The 20,735-nt window shown below is 41.9% G+C and overlaps 1 protein-coding gene across 2 annotated transcripts in view; it reads left to right on the top strand.

Moving 5' to 3' along the window:
* The window catches only part of ULK4 (unc-51 like kinase 4), an 898,798-nt gene that overhangs the window by 24,633 nt on the left and 853,430 nt on the right, over positions 1 to 20,735 (top strand). For both annotated transcript variants that reach the window (XM_089672503.1, XM_089672504.1), the window contains exons 5-8: positions 21 to 183; positions 10,802 to 10,903; positions 11,649 to 11,726; positions 20,390 to 20,465. In XM_089672503.1, coding sequence (XP_089528629.1) covers positions 21 to 183; positions 10,802 to 10,903; positions 11,649 to 11,726; positions 20,390 to 20,465 — 419 coding nt within the window. The remainder of the gene's footprint in view (positions 1 to 20; positions 184 to 10,801; positions 10,904 to 11,648; positions 11,727 to 20,389; positions 20,466 to 20,735) is intronic.

Genomic DNA, 20,735 nt, shown 5'->3' with positions numbered 1-20,735 from the left:
ACCTTTTTTTTTTTTTATAGATTCTTCTTGATGGACCAGGCACTTTAAAGTTAACAAATTTAAGCTTTTCAAAAGCTGAAGGAGAAAACCTAGAAGAATTATTTGCATTGGTAGGATCTGCGGAGAATTCAGGAGATACAGGAGATGCTACACCACGACGCAACCTGAGAAACCATATAAAAGGTCATTTGAATTGTTCTAATGCCTGGTACACTAGAGCAGGTATCTCCATACATTCTTAACAAAGGGCCAGTTTACTGTTCTTCAAACTTTAGGGGGGCCAGACTGTGGCCAGTGAAAGTAGAAAATGCCTCAGCATCAGTGGTAGTAAACAACGTCTTGGCTTGGTGATCAGTGGAACGAAAAAATTATATACCACCTATGATCTGCAGGGGAGGAATAATGCTCCATCATTGCTAGTAGTGGGAGGAACAGCACCCCATCTTTGGAATCGGTGGGAGGAATAGTGCCCTATCATTGATAGTAATGGAAGAAATAGTGCCGCATCACTGGTGTCAATGGGAGGTATAGTGCCTCATAGTTGGTGTCACTGGGAGGAATAGTGCCCCATCATTGATGTCAATGGGAGAAATATGCCCCACTGTTGATGTCAGTGAAAGGAATAATGTTCCATCGTTTTATACCTGCGGAAGGAATAGTACCCCATCATTGGTGTCGGTGGGAGAAGTTTCCACATTGTTGTCAGTGGAAGGAATGGTGCATTGGTGTCAGTAGGAGGAACAGTTCCCCAAGAGCTGGATGAAAGCAAGCAAAGGGCCACATTTGGTCTACAGGCCACTGTTTAGAGACCACTGCACTAGCGTAAGATACAGATTGGACTTTTAAATAAGACCTGCGACAAATTGTTTTTACTTTCAAAACAGTAGAGTTTAAAAAGCCTTGACAAGCACAAAATAGGACTTTATATACTCTAGAAAATGAAACGTAATCTACTTTTATTTTTTTTTTTTTAGTTGATAGAATGGGAAATGTTAGAAATTTTTTTTTTTTTTTTTTTTTCCAAAAACGTTTTATTGAAGTAAGAAAGACAAAACGGATCATAGACAGATACGGATCGCAGTCCGTGCACATCTTCATATATGTTCTCCCGTATCGCAGACGGGAATAGAACGTTAGAATAGATTTTTGATCAACATGCATCCAATTCCCACAATAAAGCATATGCAAAAAGTATACCATAGTACTATTTACCATCTGTAATTTTCGATTAATATGGTATACATTAATATCTATGTCGAGAGAGCTCAAGCATCAAGACTATGGGGTGTAAGACAAACGTATTATCTCAAGGCACAGATGTCTGCTATATCCGTATCCAAAAATCGTGGGTTAGTTTTCTAAAGTATTATCACACTTGTACAACTAGGAGTGTTCTGATCCTTGTAAAAATATATTGCTATTTAGAATATGAGAAAAAGGTTTGCTAAAGGGAGAAAGAAAAGAAAAGAAAGAGACTCGAGTGGAAATGGAAAAGGAGTATGGGACGTAATATCAGAGTGAGGTGGAATGGGACAAGGAAGACAAATAAATAGGGGGAGAAAAAAAAAAAAAAAAAAAAGGGGGGGGGGGAATTGAGGATTAGAATTAAATAAGTATAACTAAGCCAATCACATCACATAGTATCGGCCTGGGTATAACAGATGCTGTCTTAAATTAAGGTTATAATCTCTTTAAAGTCCAGTAAAGGAATTATTCCTGAGGAGAAAGTTCTAGAGACTTTCCAGGTTACCAAATCTTCTCGCTCAATCCTTCATTAGGCCATGATAAGTCTCAGTAGATAGGAAGTGAGTCCAACATGCCCATGTCTTCCTGAATCGCTCGGGGTGTTCTTTAGCCACTGAGATCAGCTCCTCCATTTCCGCGATCTTATTGATCCTAAGAATCCACTCTCGCACGGTGGGAATTTGGTCTGATCGCCAATGAACAGGAATACACTGTTTTGCCGCATTTATCATGTGTAATGCAAGCGACTTACGATAGGTCTTCACAGGAAGAGAGGAATGATGGAGTAGACATTGTGCTGGGGTAAAGTCTAGGGCGTATGTAGTGACTTGTGCGATTATGTCCAAAACCTTTATCCAGAAGGGCTGTAGTTGCGGGCACTCCCACCATATATGCAAAAGAGTACCTGGTACCTGGCAACCTCTCCAGCATAAGTTAGGAACATTAGGATCAAATTTATGAAGCACAGATGGAACTCTGTACCACCTGGAAAATACTTTGTAGTTACCTTCTTGTGTAGAAACACACATGGAACCTTTATGTATGTGGTCATAAATCCGGTCCCAGTCCTCTAGAGAGAGTGGGATTTGTAGATCACGTTGCCAGGCTATACAAGCCCTCTGCAAATGAGAGGTATTGGAACTTTCCAAAAAAGAATATATCTTAGATATTACATGCCTCTGAGGGGAGTCTGTAAAGCAGAGCTTCTCAAATGCAGTAAGCGGTCTTGAAAAATCCTGTAAATGTGGGGAGTTACGCAAAAAGTGGTGTATTTGTCTATACATCCAAGGCGTTAGAGTGAGGGAGGGCCACGCCCGAGTAATGTCTTCTCTAGAGAAGAGCTTAGAATCTTTAAAGAGTTGACGTACTATTAGGTTATCTTCACGGTTATACCCAGCGAGAAATGTTGGAGACATCCCTGGAACAAAGTCTGGATTCATTTTGATCGGAGTGAGAGGGCTCGGCGAGGAAGAAAGTTCTTTTTTCTGGAATACTTGTGAGCTACAGCGTAATGTGGGACCTATAAGTGGGTGATTCCGAAACTCAGAAGGGACGTGGGACGATTTCAGCCATGGGGAGGTAGAAAGAGGTGTCTGAGAGAAATCAGCCTCCAAACCAACCCAGACCTTAGGAATGTGATTCGTGGTCCAATCTACTAACCTGGCTAGGTGGCAAGACCTGTAATAACGGTTAATATCTGGTAATCCAATACCTCCATTCTTCTTGGGCATAGTGAGTTGGGCATAGCTAATTCTTGGATGTTTATTATACCACAGAAAGGATGAGCAGAGCGTTTTATACGATTGGAAGAACGAATTTGGCAATTGAATTGGTATTGTCTGTAGTAAATATAATATTCTGGGGAGCACGTTCATCTTAAGAATTGCTGCTCTACCAAACCACGAGAACCAAGGTTTGTTCCATGTCTGGAGGTCTTTGGAGATGTTACGTAAGAGGGGTAGAAAATTTTTTGTATACAGTTCTGTAAGATGGGATGGTAGTTGTATACCTAAGTAAGCGATAGCTTCACGTTGCCAGGTAAAGGGAAAATTTAGTGTCGCCTGTCTAATCACATCTGGAGTCAATGATATATTAAGCGCTTGGGATTTGGAAAAGTTGATTTTAAAATTAGCCAAATACTGAAATAATTTGAAATCTTGTAGCAAATTAGGTATCGTGATATGTGGGTCAGTCAGGAAAAGTAGTACGTCGTCAGCAAAGGCTGCCACTTTATGCATTTTGCCATTGATCAAAATCCCCTTAATGTTATCATTATCTTTTATGCAGTTCAAGAAAGGTTCCAGTGTAAGAATGAATAAGAGGGGTGATAGTGGGCATCCCTGTCTAGTCCCATTGCTGATTGAAAAGGAATCCGAAAGGCATCCATTCACTCGCACTCGTGCTGTGGGGGCATTATATAAAGACAGAATAAATGTCAAGAAGCGCAAAGGTAGTCCAATGCCAATCAGAACTGCCTCTAGGTAATCCCATGCTAGTCTGTCAAACGCCTTTTCGGCGTCTAACGAGAGAAAAAATCCAGATTGTTGATTTTGGGTTAACCAATGATGTATATTTATGGCCCTTATTGTGTTATCTCTGGCCTCTCTCTCTGGAACAAAGCCCACCTGGTCCGGTGATATGATGGAATCTATTACCTGTTGTAAACGGGTAGCCAGAATCTTGGCAAAAATCTTTAGATCAACATTCAATAGAGAGATCGGACGATAATTCGCTGGTGAAGTATGGTCCTTATTCTCTTTGGGTATAACCGTGATGTGAGCCTCAGAAAGATGGCGCATAGACTGCCCTGGCGTGTCTAGTGAGTTGAAAGCCTGTAGAAATGGAAGCGCCAAAACGTCAAGAAAAGACTTGTAGTAAGAATTGGTAAAACCGTCAGGTCCTGGACTTTTACCCGGTTTCAATTGCGTAATAGCTTGTTGTAGTTCCTGCGACGTCAGAGCTCCCTCTAAATCCTTCACTTGTGACCTGGAGATCGATTTAGGAAGATATTGTTTAAGGAATTGCTGTATAATGGTCTTACGTGGCCTAGTATCACCTGTTGGTTTGGATGGTAGGGGTAAGTTATAAAGGTTAAAATAATACTCCTCAAATTCCTTCGCAATATCCGACGACGATTTCAGTGAGTGACCAAATTTAGAATGGAGCAGATATACGTGCCGAGCAGCTTTTTTAGATTGTAAAGCCCGGGCAAGAAATTTTCCACTCTTATTGCCATGTTCATAGAAAAGTTTTTGTTGTAGAGTAAAATTGCGTTTCGTTTTCTTTTCCACCAGCTCGCGGAGTTGTTTACGTGCGTGCTCTAGCTCAGTAGCGTATCTTAAGGCCATTGATCGTTTATGAGAGCACTCAAGTGTACGAACTTTATGCAATAAAGAGTTGAACGATGCTAGAGCCTGACGTTTTCGTGCCGCTGAGATAGACATTAGAAGACCATGTATCACACATTTGTGTGCTTCCCACCGTATGAGAGGGGACGTTTCCATGGATGTGTTTTCCTGAAAATAGTTCTTCAGGGCATCATGGATCTGGGGGACAACCGATGCATCCGTAAGGAGAAATGGGTCTAGTCTCCATATTTTGGATATACCTGGTGTATCCGGAAATTGCAAGGTTATCATAATTGGATGATGATCCGAAAGGATCTTTGGTTCGATCGAGGCAGACTTCAGGGTATATAGATCGTTTTGCGAGAGGAAGAAATAGTCTATTCTAGAATAGCGGTTGTGAGGAGCAGAATAAAATGTATAGTCTTTGTCCGATGGGTGAAGAGTACGCCAGGTATCATGTAAGAGTAGATCTTTCAGTTCAATTTTTATTTGTTTAAGTGCTTTGAATGGAATAGATGAGACCCCTGAAGAGGTATCTTCCAATGGATTCAGCGCTACATTAAAATCGCCACCAAAAATCAAAATACCCGATTGAAATGTAGCAAGTAACTTGGCGATTTTACGAAAAAAACATACCTGAGCTGTATTGGGACTGTAAATGTTGACTAAGGTAAGTGGTTTATTAAAGAGGGTGCCTTTGAGAAAAAGGAACCTCCCCTCAGGATCCTCGAGCGATTCAGTAAGTTCAAACGGGAGCGATTTAGAGAGTAAAATGGATACCCCTTTGGCTTTCACCTCCGCATTAGCTGAATGATATGCCGTGGGATAGTGAATATTTGAGAATTTAGGGACTTGGTCTGCCCGAAAATGAGTTTCTTGGATAAAGAGCACATCTGCACGAAGGCTTTTCATATAAGTGAGAAGTTGGGAACGTTTTTCAGGTATATTTAGGCCCCTTGCATTAAGAGAAGCCACAGAGAGTGTACGAGTCGACCGTTTAGATATGTGGTTAGTAGTCATTATGTCATCTACCCAAAAGGGTTGCTTAAGGGCTATAAGTAAACCAGATGAGTATCACAGCAGCAGGGAGAGAGAGAGAGAGAGAAAAAAAAAAAAAAAAAAAAAAGGGGGGGGGAGAGGGAGGGGGGTATAGAAGGGGGTGGGTTAGGGGAGGGCAGGGAAGGTGATGAGGAGGGGAAAGAGACTAGTAGAAAGATTAGAAAAAAGCTAGTAGAAAGTTTCAGAATGTTGGAGTAGAGGAGAAATTATCAAGGAAAAGATTCAAGGAATGTGGCAAAGAAGAAGAGAAGTGTCAGGTGTATGTCATATAAACCCATATTCATGTATTGAGCTATCTTCTTTCAACTTCCTGTAAAGACTAGAATCCAGAGGTAGAATAGTCCAGCTACTCTTTCTCATAATACAGCTCCCAATACTTAGTTGTTAGCCAGACGTTATCTGGGAGTCTGAAATTACAGTCGGAGAAGTGTCAAACCCAGAGACGGCCGAATTGGTAATGTTAAGTACAATCTGAAAGAGGCCAAACTCTCCTGAATAAAAAGGTTTAGAGGGGAAATAATCCAACATGAGGTGTCCTTGACACATATACGTAGGTGGGAAGTAGCTAATTTGTATCGAGAGATGAGAGGTGTGTAACAGGGGGAATACGCAGACTAGAAGTAATAGAAGTAACAGCATATTAAGCAAAATATTGTAGGTAAGCACCTAGACCACATCAAGGCTCATAAACAAAGACGTGTAATGTTAGGTATGGAAAAGAGTGCGTGTCAAAGGATAAGACCTGTACGTTAGAGATATACATCAGAAAACTTTGGCCAGCTCTTGAAAATGTAAAGTTCAGTTGCGCGAACCATAAATTTAAGTATAGATAAGTTATGTTATCAGTTAACCATAAAGTAATCTGTAATCTGTTTTATCCTGAAAGGTACATTAAACCGTGCCAATTAAGTAATTGAGTCACTTGAAAGTGGTCATCATAGGCCATATTCATTTCAAATACTGATATTTACTTTACATGCCACAGTGCATAGCAGTAGCAATAATATCACTTATGATTGTTCTAGGAAGTAGGTCACCGACCAAACATTGTCAGTCACCTTTTCCCAGATACAATGTATATCTTAGTCCCAACCGAGGAAACTTGTGTAGAGCCTCACTCCCCGCCACCTACTAAACATAGCTAGGTTATTAGAGGGGAAGAGTCCACGATCCGTGGCCCAACATGAGCTCCAAGTCAAAGCAGGTAACTGTGTAGGGCCACGTTGGACCCGTCTACATAGTGAACTATAAACGAGAATATCAAATAGAACGATCCCAAATTTCAAATCTAAAATACCATCATAATCATAGCTAGATAGAGGGTAAGTAACCTGTCAAAAACCACATTGGCAATTAAGGTATTCCAAATGCTATGTAGGGAGAGAACAATTTAGGAAGAGCGAAGGAATAGTGCGAGTAACAAACACATACTTTGTCTACCTTGATCCAACTATAAGATAAGGGTCAGAGGAAGGTTTGTAGAATGGTACAAGAAAATGGCATTGAGTCCCATGCATCAACCCCATTATATCATCTCTCAAGGTACAGCAGGAGCGAGAGACACAGCATAGTACGAGATTGATCTGCGTAAGCCAATATCCCCTGCCATCTTAAGGATAGGTAAAATAAATGTAAAGGCTAGTCCGGATATCTCAATGCTCCCACAGAATCTGTTTCCAAGATCATGACAAGGAACGTTGCGAAACCATGATCCTAGGAAACACAAAACCTAGGATCCAAGAGACTCCCCATCCAGGTGCACCATTTACCCCTACAGTGGGATTCGGAGAGGAAGGCAACAATTCAAAAAAAGGGGCCCAGCTCATGTCCCCGGAACCCAAGCCTAACTTCACTCCTGTAACCGGCAGGGTTCGTAATGTAATGTGTTAGACCCTTACCGACCAAGCAACTAATCTTTAACACCCATAGGTGCACAATCAAGGCATCCAGTAAACTTATCCCCACCTCTTTCTTCCTTATCACACACAAGGATACCTTAGCTGATATATGCCAACAAAACCAATATTTACCACTGATAGACAGTATACATATAAAATTTGACAATGTGATGCGATACACATACCCTTAAGTCCAGGCTTCAGAAGTATGAATGATGACAAATAAAGCGTATAATCGAACCTTGGATAAAATCAACAGAAAAGAGAAAGAAAGAGAAAACAACAAAAAAAAAACAAAAACAATTCTTTCTTTCTCTTTTTTCTTACCCCTAAACGCATACGATCCACCAGTAGAGCAGCTTCAAGGTACGGGGGAGTTTTTACTCAGAAGCATTGAGAAGTGATAACAAGGAGAAGTCATTCATGACGTGCCTTGCGGTGCGCAGGTGAAGATGGTAGACTGTCGCCGGTAATGAGCCTTCTACGTACCGGAGAAGTTGAGGTTTGGTGAGATGATTTGCGTCGTCTTTCTCCGGCAGAAAGGCCATTAGACTGTGCCTCCATGGGGCCCTCATCTAGTTGCACTTGTCGAAGAGAGTCATTGGACCAATTAGGTATGACCGGTAGTGGGATATTCATGGTTTCACAGAATGGTGCAAGATCTTCCGGAAATCTCATGAGAGCAGATCTCCCTAAATGTGTTGCAGAGAGGCCAAACGGGAATTTCCAACGGTAGGCAATACCTTTAGAGCGAAGTATATCTAGAAGAGGGCGCAGGTCTTTCCTGCGTTGCAGGGTGAGATGGGAGAGATCTTGAAACAATTTGATTTCAACGTCTTGGTATAGCAAGCGTTGTTTGTCTCGAGCTCTGCGTAAAATATCCTCTTTAAGGCGGAAGTCGACGAGACAGCAAACTATATCTCTCGGTGGGTCAGAATCTCTGCCTTTAGGACGCAAAGCCCTGTGTAGGCGCTCGATCTCAATTGGAGATTCATGCGGTCTTTCCAAAAGATCATTAAAGATAGATAAAATAGCTTGGGCTAATTGGCCAGGTTCTATTGCTTCAGGCACACCGCGTACTCTTAAGTTATGTCGTCTTCCCCTATTGTCCAGGTCTTCAATGTGACGATCGAGCTCTCTTAAGTGCGAGGTGTGCGTGTCAACCTGCCTGCGCATATCATGAATAGCAAGACCTTGCATATGAACTGTGTCTTCTACTGCGTCCAGTCTGTGAGCCACTGCCTGCATGTCTATATGTAACTCAGCTATCGCCGCAGAAAGGGTCCCTTTAATATCTGATGCAATCGCTTTCAAATCCCCTATGGTGAGAGGGGGAGGATCAGAGCGTCCAGTTGCAGTAGCTGTTGACAAGCTCATTGACTGTGAGGGAGTTTCTTTTGCAGGCGAATGTAGTGGGGAGGTAAGGGAGGAAGAATCTGTTTGATCCGGAGTGAGAGAACGGAATAATTCCGGGATGCCTCGATTAGCAGGACCACCTGTACGGCGTGGGGATCTGGAGCGAGGAGTATTAGCTTTCCTGTCTGCTTTCCCCATTTTAGCAACGATTCCTTGTCGTGAATGCGTAGCCCCACCTACGTGTGTCAAGGCTCAGGGTATTAGGTTGCCATTTTCTTAGGGGTCATGGTGGAACCCCCAAAACAGGAAAATGAAGATGTGGGTAGGTAGATAAAAACAGGCCCTAATTTGCACTGAAAGCCTCTATGGGCTGGAGAGGATAGGCAAATCAGGGGAGACACTGAATATTGCTGTGTGGATATAGTGATTATCACTGTCGTCTCTTTATATGCATCTACAGGGGAAGAATCTTCAGTAGGCCTAACCTCAACACAGCTACCTGCTGTGTGGGCTGTAGCAAGGCCTCTACCATGTGCCGGTGGTCCCTGGGTTTGTGTGGGGGATGCCCCGATGGGCCCTGGAATACTGACAGATGGCTATGGGAGGAGGTATAGGTGCTTGGGTAGTGAGCTGTCCTTAATTAGGATCACCTTCAGCCCGTGCTCTGGTGGTATAGGATCTGGGCTCATTAGGCCGCACTAGGCCTCACCACCCCTGTGTCATTTATGGGGGGGAGGAAGGATGATGAAGAAGCTCCGGCGCGGATCGCCAGACACAGAGGGGAGACAAGTCGGCCGCTCCCTGAATGCGCGGAAGGGGGGGTGACCAGCCGTCCCCCTTCCCGCTCCCGTCTCACCACCCCCAGCTGATCCGTAGGATTCCGCGGCTGCGCCCGGCCGCAGCAGGCCGCACCGGGTCGTCACTTCGGGACGGCGCCCGAAGCGCCCAAATCTTCCCAGCAGCACTGCAGCAGGGACGGGTGAGTAACCCGCTCGCCCCCGCCCTCCTATACGACCTGGATGCCCGAGGTTTGAGAGGAGTACTGTCAGAGCTCCAGGTCATGCGACTCGTCCGGTCGCCATCTTGGACACGCCCCCGGGAAATGTTAGAAATTTAATCTGTGTTCCCATTTTTACTTACAACAGTAAAATACCTTTCATTAGTAGAGGGGGAAAGGGTTAGAATCTGTCATTTTTTGCTGCTGTTTATCCCCATAAAGAGGTTTCCTTTTCTTGTGCCACTTGGATTAATAGGAAAACAGATGGCAGTAAAAAAATGTTTTAACCACTTTGGTCTGTCATACTGAAAAGGTTGCCTTTAATCTGCTCGTTAAGTGCAAAAAATACCTGTTAATCCTGCCAGGAATAAGTGGCCTTGGTTCTCTAAAATAAGCCTGGTGTTTTTTGTTCCTCCCTCTAAACAAAAAAAAAGTTTAGAGGCTGAAAAAAAACAACCCACTGCCAAAGCGCATTGTAACACTAGGTACATTTAGCCCTTGAGTTTTAATTCATTTCAGTGGTCAGAATAAATTATCCTGGAATTAAAGCCCAAACGTTTGGTGCACCTATGTTTACAAGCATCAAGCGTTTTTTCTGCTAATACATTGCTGTCAGGAGGAAAGGCGTCTAGGAGAGATGGCCAAACGTCTAGTGTACATGAATCTTAAAATGAAAGGAAGCGAAGGGAAATAGCCCCAGTGGGGCCGTGGATCAATTAAAAGCATGATATTATCAGACCTTTTTCCATTGTATGCAAAACTCTGCAGAAACTATCCAGAGCTCTGTTCTACTTTAAACTAGCAATCTACCTTTTTTCAGTTTTATTTTTTCGAACTATAATTTGTATATATAAAGTGAATGATATACGGAAGATATTTATTTGTTATATAATTTGCAGGATCACCAGTTTATGCTGCCCCAGAAGTAGTCAGAGGAGGGGATTTCTCGATTTCTAGTGATCTTTGGTCACTGGGATGTGTGTTATATGAAATGTTTGCTGGTAAGTGCTAATTACAATTTCAGCATTTATTTGTGATGTAACCCTTTTTTTTTTTTTTTTTTTTTTTTTTTTTTTGTATGTTCATTTTAGAAATTGGAATTATTATGTGAAGATTTACCAGAGCATGAAGTCTAAACTAAGAATAGCACTACAGTTATAGTGAATGCAGGGTCTCGGGTTCAGTAACACTCTATCTGTTCTCCCACAGTACACAGCATAGAAATGCAATTAATTTAGTAGATATAAACTGCTAAATACTTTTTCTCATTAGCAGTATATAGCAATCTTGTAACTTTTATTAGTGTCCAACTGAGCACTGGTTAAAGCTTGGAGGAGTTTTCATTCTGCTCTGACTGTCCTATGAGCCCGCAGGACTCTTGACCCTCTGTCTGGACAGTGCTGATTGGCTCTGTGCCAATCACATGCACCCTCCCAAAGAAACAAAAAACTTTGCTAGCAATACACACTAAACTGAGCATGTGCAGAGTGACTCCTAGAGCTCTGTACAATCACCAGATGGATTGGGGACAGTAGAAGAAGGGGAGGATCAGTGAAGACAGGATCAAACAACCTTTTTACACAATGCAGAGGATTACCCCGTAGAATGCGCAGTGAGTATAACAAGCATGCTTTACTGCATATATAGACTGACTTTACTGTTGTGGGTTTAGTAACACTTTAAGTATGAGGTGAACTCGAAAGCAGACTTCAGTTAATGTGTCGACATTTGTTTCTGTTTTGACAGGGCGACCCCCGTTTTTCTCTGAAAGTTTCTCAGAATTGATGGAGATGATTGTAAATAAAGACTTTCCCCCACCTCAGGGTAAAGTACCACTGATAATATTACTGTATTTATTTATTCATATATTACGGGTACTTGTATAACGCCATCAATTTTTTGCAGCACTTTACATATATTGTGCATTCACATAAGCCCCTAACCCTCAAGGAGTGTTCAATCTAAGGTCTCTTAACTCACATTCATCCATACACTTACTAGGGCCAATTTAGACAGGAGCCAGTTAACCTACCAGCATGTCTTTGTATTGATTACTATTGCTAAGTAGACATCCACTGTTGATCGTAATGAGCCTTTCTCACAAGCATCTCTGATAAGTAAGCAGGACGGCAGATAATATTTTTTCCTTTTATAACCTCGGCCTCAAACCTGGTCACTACGTGGAAGTGGGGGGCTTCAATCCGGAAGACTGTAAAGTGTTTGCCATAAACTTGGGAACAGATGAGAAGAATTGTGTGCTACACTTTAATCCTTGATTTCACCATCTTGGAGTAAAGCGCACGTTAATCTTGAACTCGAAGGTGGACAGTGTCTGGGGAGAAGAGCAGAGGGAAAGCTTCTTTCCCTTCGTAGAGGGATCAGACACCACGGTTTGCTTCCAGTCTGAGCAAAACAAGATCGCCATACAGTTACCTACCGGCAATCCTCTTTCCTTTCCAGTCCGCTTTCCATTGAGGAGATCTACTTGCTGGTGGTACACCTCCAGCTCAAGTCCATCACACTGAAATGAAGAATCTGCAATAGAGGAGCTGCCTGTCCCACGTATCCATATCCAGGCTCTTGGCCATAATGGATGGAGAAAATTTTTATCCTGTATTTTACTCTTCTCCTTCCAATCTGCATCCTTGCTGCTCTTGTAGCCTGTCAGAGCCTGGTCCTTCTGCAGTGAGAGGCAATGTCTCTTCTCACTGAGCTATCTGGAATGCTGGACAGCTCCCTTGACAATTCTTGGATAATCCTGCCTTGTGCCTTGATTACTCTTGAACCTTGAACTCCTTGCTCCTCCCATGAACTTCCTTATAAAAGCCATGTCCATGCACTTCCTCCTTGCCAGATTATTGTGCCTTTCCAGCCAATATCCCGCTACTGTTCCTGCTGCTGTCTACACCTCCGCTACTGACCTTTGGCTTGTTCCTGACCGCGATTTCGTCTCATCCTAACGTACTACGATTGATCTGCTACCATTTGTGACCGACCCTTGGCTTGTGACTGACTCCGCTTTCGTCTGATCCCTAACCTGTTGATCCGCTATTGGTTCCCAGTCTGCTCATTCCCTGGTGGGGTGATCCTGAGATCTGCGACCTGGTATTAACACGCAGCCCAATCCATCTCCACCATTAGGAGCTCTGGTGAATACCGGTTAATACTTAGACCCCGCACCTCAGGTGAGCCTGCGTCATTCCCAGGGGGATCCGCTGGTGTACCTATCCTGCTGGTTTCAGGTAAGCCTTTTACTGCTATAGCAACTGGTCTCTGAACCTGACCTTATATCGTGACATAGCCATACATTGTGCTTTGCTCAAATAACTTGCTAGAAATGAATTTCATCCACGTTTCAAATAAAATCCAATGAGCTCTAAAAAAAAAAAAAAATAATAATAATGGGCCTTATAAGCATACCTGTTAGCCATTGTACAAAGTCCTGCTTAAGAACAGGCACATCACGGTGCCTGCTATTACATTACTAAGCAGTTAATTATAGTCCTAAGGTCTCTCTGATTTAGTGTCACTTTACTTTTTTTGTTATCTCTAATTTTGGTTTCCTTTTGTTACTAAAGCATGGACTTCCTTAACTTTTTGGGCTTGGTGCCTCCCAGCTTCAGTAGTCCACCTAAGTGGTTTTTGGAGCTTTTTGGAGTGTATGACATCACTGTCTCCCCACAGTTTTTTTGGCCTGGTTATTGGCCAGCACAGCATTGGAGTTTACATATCCAAAAGCCCCATTCATTAGGACAACTGTGTTGGAGATGGGAGCTGAAGAGAGGCAATGTCACCTTATCCTGAATAATAAAATCACAGTTTTTCTTTAAAGGCACACATATTGGTAAAGATGCAGGCAATGGAGCAGGGAAATAAGGGAAACCATGCCTCCTAGTATTAAATGAAACTAAAACAGTGATGCCTGCAGAGAAGAGCTTTCTAGCTGACGGCTGAACAAACCTTTTAAACCTGGGTTTTTGAAAAATGTATTTTTCCTAACCTAAGCCCATCAGACTCCCTAGCACTCCCTTGTATTTACTTCAGATCAGGGGGTGATGCAGGAGCTGTGCCCTGTGCAGTTACTCTGCCTGCATTATTACAAGTTTTTGACCAGGCTTCTGAAGTATCCAGTGTATCAGATGTGAAAATGTTTAGATTTTGCTGGCTGTCTTGTCTGTCTACAGCTGAATATGAAGTGTTTACATAGAGTACATCATAAAAACAGACTGCACTATGCTGCTGAATATTTTGCATATATTTATTTTTGTATGCCTCTAAGAGTTCTTCTTTAAATGGATCTTCAAATGCATCGACTACATTTTGACAGGGTAAATCATTTTGTTGATTCGCATCTGTTAACTGTAGCAAGCATTTAAATGTGAAATTCATGCAGAAAAGTGCCTGAAGGAAGTGCATACTTGTTACCTGTAGCAGCTAATCAGATGTTCCTGCTCTATGCTTCTGTCTCAGTGGGTTTTTATTGAGGTCTCTGAAGCAGTTACAGATTAGATAAGACAAACTATATTATACTAGCAACCATAAGATTTCATATATGGAACCGAAATCTTCAGTGTTCCAGTAAGCTGAAACACAAACATATTCTTTAGAGCTGCTTCAGTATTAAAACAAGAATTGGTTCATAAATAGTTGCTGATATCTTACTTTCCAAGCCACTGAGCCCAGAAATCACATTTGCAGGTGAAATCAGAGTGAGGGAAATGAATATATTGGGTCTTAACATCATGTTTCCAGTGAAGTATAAATCTGATTGGTTGCTCTGGGTGGGTAATAAGACCAGTTCTTTCTTTAAAGGTGTACTTACATACATACACAATATTAATAAAGAGCATTACTCAGGGGCTTAAAACACTGTATTAGTATTGATAAAATATATTTTCCTTCTTTCAACAAGTGTGCATATCCTCAATCCACACCTGTTTTTTTTTTTAGTTTTTCATAACATCTAGCGGGGGGTGATGCATAAGCTTCCTGGTCATTGCAAAAGTGAGAAACATCCTGGGCTCACCTACAGTACCATGTGCATGGTAGGGAGCAGACCCCTGGATAGTTTAGACTTTAACTATGCAATCTGCCCATCAGTTTATTTGATTACTGTACATTCCAGAAGACCTGCTTCTGGAACAATATTCAAGTAACTTATAAGCATAGCACGACCGAGGTCTGCAACATCTAGTGGCCACCATTGAGGAACATGCTTATCTAAAAGGATGCCAGGAATGTGTTCTTTCACTCTTTGCTCTGTTTTTTAATTGGATGGGTGGCTACAAGGAGAGATATTGAGAAAGCAGAATGAATTGTATAAACAGGCATAAAGGAAAGTAATGCAGATGGGAATTAAAAACACACAGAATTTTAAAGAAACAGGATGAAACAATTGAGAATTGAAACTTGAACTATACAGTGGGGAAAAAAGTATTTGATCCCCTGCAGATTTTGTAAGTTAGCCCACTTACAAAGAAATTAAGGGTCTGTAATTTTAAATGATAGAGACAGAATATCAACCATAAATCCAGAAAAAACGTGATACAAATGTTCTAACGGAGTTACAGTTCAGTGAGTAAAATAAGTATTTGATCCCCAAGCAAAACATGACTTAGTACTTGGTGGAGAAACCCTTGTTGGCAAGCACAGAGGTAAGATGTTTCTTGTAGTTGGTTACCAGGTTTGCACACATCTCAGGAGAGATTTTGGTCCACACTTCTTTACAGATCTTCTCTAAATCCTTAAGGTTTCTTGGCTGTCACTTGGCAACTCAAAGTTTCAGCTCCTTCTATACATTTTCCATAGGATTAAGGTCTGGAGACTGACTAGGCCACTCCATAACCTTAATGTGCCTCTTCTTGAGCCACTCCTTTGTTGCCTTGGTGGTTTGTTTTGGGTCATTGTCATGCTGGAAGACCCATCTTCAGTGTTCTGGCAGAGAAGAAAGTTCTCATCTAAGATAATAAAATACATGGCCCTGTCCATTGGCCCCTCAATGCGTAAAAGTTGGCCTGTATCTTTAGCAGAGAAACAGCCCCAAAGCATAATGTTTCCACCTCCGTGTTTGACTGTAGGGATGGTGTTCTTAGGGTCATAGTCAGCATTTTTCTTCCTCCAAACATGGCGAGTTGAGTTAATGCCAAAGAACTCAATTTTGGTCTCAGCTGACCCCACAGCACTTTCTCCCAATCTTTCTCTGAATCATTTTGATATTCATTGGCAAACTTCAGACAGGCCTGTACATGTGCCTTTTTGAGGAGGGGGACCTTGTGGGTGCCGCAGGATTTCAATCCATGGCGGTGTATTTTGTTACCAATGGTTTGTTTGGTGACTGTGGTCCCAACTGCTTTTAGATCATTCACAAGCTCCTCCCGTGTAGTTCTGGGTTGATCACTCAATTTTCTCAAGATCCATCCTTACCCCATGAGCCGAAATCTTGCATGGAGCTCCAGATCGAGGGCAATTGATTATTTTGTATTTCTTCCATTTGCGAATAATCGCTCCAATAGTTGTCTCCTTCTCACCGAGCTTCTTGCTGATGATCTTGTAGCCTATTCCAGCCTTGTGCAGGTCTACAGTTTTGCCCCTGATGTCCTTTGACAGCTCTTTGTTCTTGCCCATGTGGTGAGGTTTAAAGAAAAAAATAATGTGGACAGGTGTCTTTTATACTCATAATGAGTTGTCGTTAGGAGCACCTTCTTAAATTGACAAAACTAATCTGTGTACCACATGAGCACATAGCCAGTCTGTGGGAGCCAGAATTATTGTTGGTTGATAGGGGATCAAAAACTTATTTTACTCACTGAACTGCAACTCAATTTATAACATTTGTATCATGTGTTTTTTTCTCGATTTTTGGTTGATATTCTGTCTCTATCATTTAAAATACACCTATAAAAAAAAATTATAGATCCTTCATTTCTTTTTAAGTGAGCAAAATCTGCAGGGGATCAAATAAATATTTTCCGCACTGTATTTATAATTTGTATTTGACTTTAATAATGCTTTAAATGTGCTGGTTTGGGGTTTGCCATATTTGCAAAACTAATTTTGTATAGGTTTGAATAGCACCTATATGAAATTATGTCTGGAATGGACAGGTATATTTGTAAACTCCTTGATATTAAACCATTCGAGCTGTTGGCTGTAAACACGTTCAATAGGGTTAAATTGGTCATAAATGGGAATTTAGATAAACTAAATGTAAAATATTTGGCAACATCAGCGTACAGGCTGTTTTTATGATGTACTCTAATAGTTTGTACTTCTGTTTGTTGAAACAAGCTTATGGGAAGCTCAAATTGTTTGATAACAGTGAGGCTGTGCAAGCACTTCATAGCCAACTGTAGACAGACAAGACAACCAGCAAAATGTAAACATTTTCACACCCGAAGCACTGGATACTTTAGAAGCTTTCTCAAAAAAGATGTTTAAAAAAAAATAACTGTTAACATAATTTACATCTATGATTATCTATGCATGGGGTCTCCAAAAGTTTCAGTATGAGGGCCACATACTATATTTTACAAATGCGGAAAAAAAATCTGTTTTATAAATATGTGAATTTTATATTTAAATGAATCGATACCTTTTTACTTGGAGTTTTTTTGTTGTTGCTGTAATCAGCATTTAATTTGGAACAACAAAAGAAAGCTCAGTAAAGAAATTCCAAATAAATGTGAGCCTGTCAGAGCCCCCCTCCCCCCAATCTTTACATCAGATTTCCATCAGAGCCCACTTATATCAAAGTCCCCTTATATTAGAGCCCCTCCCCCTTACATTAAAGTACTTCCATCAGAGTTCCCCTTACATTCTGGTCCCCATCAGGGTCCCCTTTTATATTAGGATCTTCATCAGAGTCCTTCCTATACAGTATTCAGGTCCCCATTAGAGTCCTGCCTTACAGCTAGGATCCTATAAGAGTCTCTCCTTGGGAGTCCCCCTTACATCTGAGTCCCCATCATAGTCCCCCTTACATCAGGTCCCTGTCAGAGTCCCATTTACATCCTGGTTTTTATCAGAGTCCACCCTTACATCTGGATCCCCATCAGCATCCCATCTTACATCAGACAGCAGTATAGAATCTTGCAGAGGGCCAGATTTGGCCTGCAGGCCACAGTATGGAAACCCCTGTTCTACTGTATTACGTAGCACAATCAAATGTATTATTATAACAAAAAGGGGCGTGGCTTGAACAGAGATGTGAGAGGACACACGGGCGAGAGTTCTCCAACAGTATCCTGTAACATCCATCCTGTATCGGGTTGATCCTTTATCAGAGTGACTTACCAGCAAGATATTCCCTTCTAGATCCTCTTGTGCTTCCAGCACAGGTGTCTGAAGTCATCCTGACCATGACTGAGAAGATAAAGAGGACTCTGCCTCCTCCGCTAGGCCTCAACAAGATGGAGCTGAGGTCTTCCGCAGAGATCCGTGAAAGACAAGCTGAGAGACACTGCATCCTACTTGGAGCGCTTCGCCTGTACACCTGCGAAACGTCTGGGACCTTCCACCTCCTCTATGGATCCTGCTCCCACCTTGAATCAACGGATCTGGCTATGGCACATTCTGTGGCTTGGCAGGAGGATGTGGCCTTGTGGTCCCATTCTAATTGGACAGTAAGTACAGATGGCATACCGGACCAGCCTCATACCTACCCTGATTGGCCTATACCAAACACTGAGCCCACATTTTTACATATCATGCAGGCCATCACATCCTGTAATTCCACTTTGATTAAGCTCACTCAGGGCTTCGGTAGTCTCCAAGAAGTTGTGTCACTAATTTGCCAAGAAATGGGGAACTGTAGGGACCGCATTGTTGTAGAAGACCGGATCCGTACAGTGGAAGATCAGCTGCATCTTGTGCAACAGTCCTCCAAATCCCATCAGAAACAACTAGCAGCGCATGATGCCCAGTTGGAAGACCTGGAAACTAGGCTTAGGAGAAACAATATTTGGATAATAGGCCTCCCTGAAAAAAACAGAGTGTAAATCTCCTGTAGACTTTATAGAGTGGCTGCAGGAAATTTTTGGCGTGGACAGCTTTTTTCTTATGTTTGCGGTTGAAAGGGCACATAGAGTCCCCGCCAAGCTTTCACCAATGGGGAGTAACCCGAGATCCTTCCTGCTGAAATTATTGAATTATAAGGAACATAAAACCATCTTGTGGAAGGCCCATCATAAAACGGATATATTTATGGATGTTCTAAGGTGTCTTTCTTTCCTGACTTTTCCACGGAAGTACAGAGTCAAAGAGTTAAATACTGAGAGGTGAAGAAACGCCTGCGCCAGGAAGAAATGACCTACTCCCCTCTATATGCCGCCAAATTTCGTGTGGTAGCCAATGGAACCACACACTACTTCAAAACTCCTGCGGCTGCAGCTAACTGGCTGGGCCATAATGAACACTCTCTGCGGGCTTCAGCTCCTATATGAATCATCCTGTCCTTTTTTTTTTTTTTTTTTTTTCCTTAGTTTCCTGTGTTCTTGCTTGAAGTCAGTGTATTCATTCTATTTTGAAATCTTCTCTGCTGGTGTATGGAGAACCTGAAATCGCACAAATAAATTGTTCTGTTTAGAGAAACCTCGCCTAGGATATGTTGGTCTCAACAGCATCTTGTACAGACTCCATTAGTTACTGCCGCTATGATCTCTTAGGGACTTACTAGAAGATACCCCTTGTACCATCTTACGAGACTGATGACCCCTTTAGTAGTGGCTCCTGCGTGAAGCAATTTATTTGTTTCTAAAACTGTTGAATTGTTAGTTTTCTCTTTTTTATTTCCTTGAAGGCCTCCTTTTTATAATGATGACACTACAGCTTGGCTCACATCTATTCCATGAAGAGGACTTTGTTGTCCCTACTGTCTACTGGAACTGCCCATTGCAGCTCATATCTGCTATTGTCCACCTTTCATCTGTCTTCTCAATTTTTAATTGGTGTGATGTCAGGCATCATGCCTATCCATGTTTTAGTCCATTGGGCAGCTCAGTTATTTCAAGGAACTGCACTACAGACAACAAATGTGACAAAAAAGCTCATGCACTTTTTTGAGTTTTGCGTGTTTTTTCAACCACGTTTTTCCTTCTTTGCTGTGCATTCTCGCGGAGAGTGATTATTGACAGTAACTGCTCTCCGCTCTCAGTGGACTGAGAGCTGAGCGTTCAGAAGTCATGTAATCGCTCAGTTCTTAGTCCTCTAGCCAATGTGGGAAAGCTGCTGCATCACACCAATGCTGCAGCATAGAGGCAAGTATGGATGGTTTTTTTTTTTTTGTTTTTCATGACTCCATACGTCTTCTTTAAGAAAACTGTATACAGCGAGACATGATGCCAAACACACTAAAGATAGTTAGGGTTTACATACACTTTAACCAGATATTTCAATTTTAAATGACTCAAGAATTATTTACACCCCATTTTCAATGCATTAAATAAGAATGCATGTTAATTGACATTCTAATGTCTCTGTTTTCTTACTAGGCATGTCATCTGCCAAGCCATCTTCTGAGTTTCTATCATTACTTAATGGTTTGCTACAGAAGGACCCATTAAAAAGGTAGGGAGACCTGAATAATATGGCAGGATCGACAATGTCTGCCAGTTTCCCAAGGCCCATGGTGTTCAAATGAGAGTACATACATACAGCGGGTAGAATAAGTATTCAACACGTCACCACTTTTCTTGGTAAATATATTTCTAAAGGTGCTATTGACATTCCTCCGTCAACCTGTGGTTGCAGGAAAGAAAATGGCATCATCTATGGCTAACCTAACTGACCTACCCTGCTCTCTTCTGCACTATGTCTTTGTGTGAAGGCATTCATTTT

The sequence above is a fragment of the Staurois parvus genome, unplaced genomic scaffold (genome assembly GCF_062004578.1).
Source record: "Staurois parvus isolate SC_StPar_1 unplaced genomic scaffold, SC_StPar_1.0 ptg000130l, whole genome shotgun sequence".
NCBI lineage: Eukaryota > Metazoa > Chordata > Amphibia > Anura > Ranidae > Staurois > Staurois parvus.
Note: the sequence above shows the minus strand (reverse complement) of the source record. Positions and strands in the feature narration are given on the sequence as shown.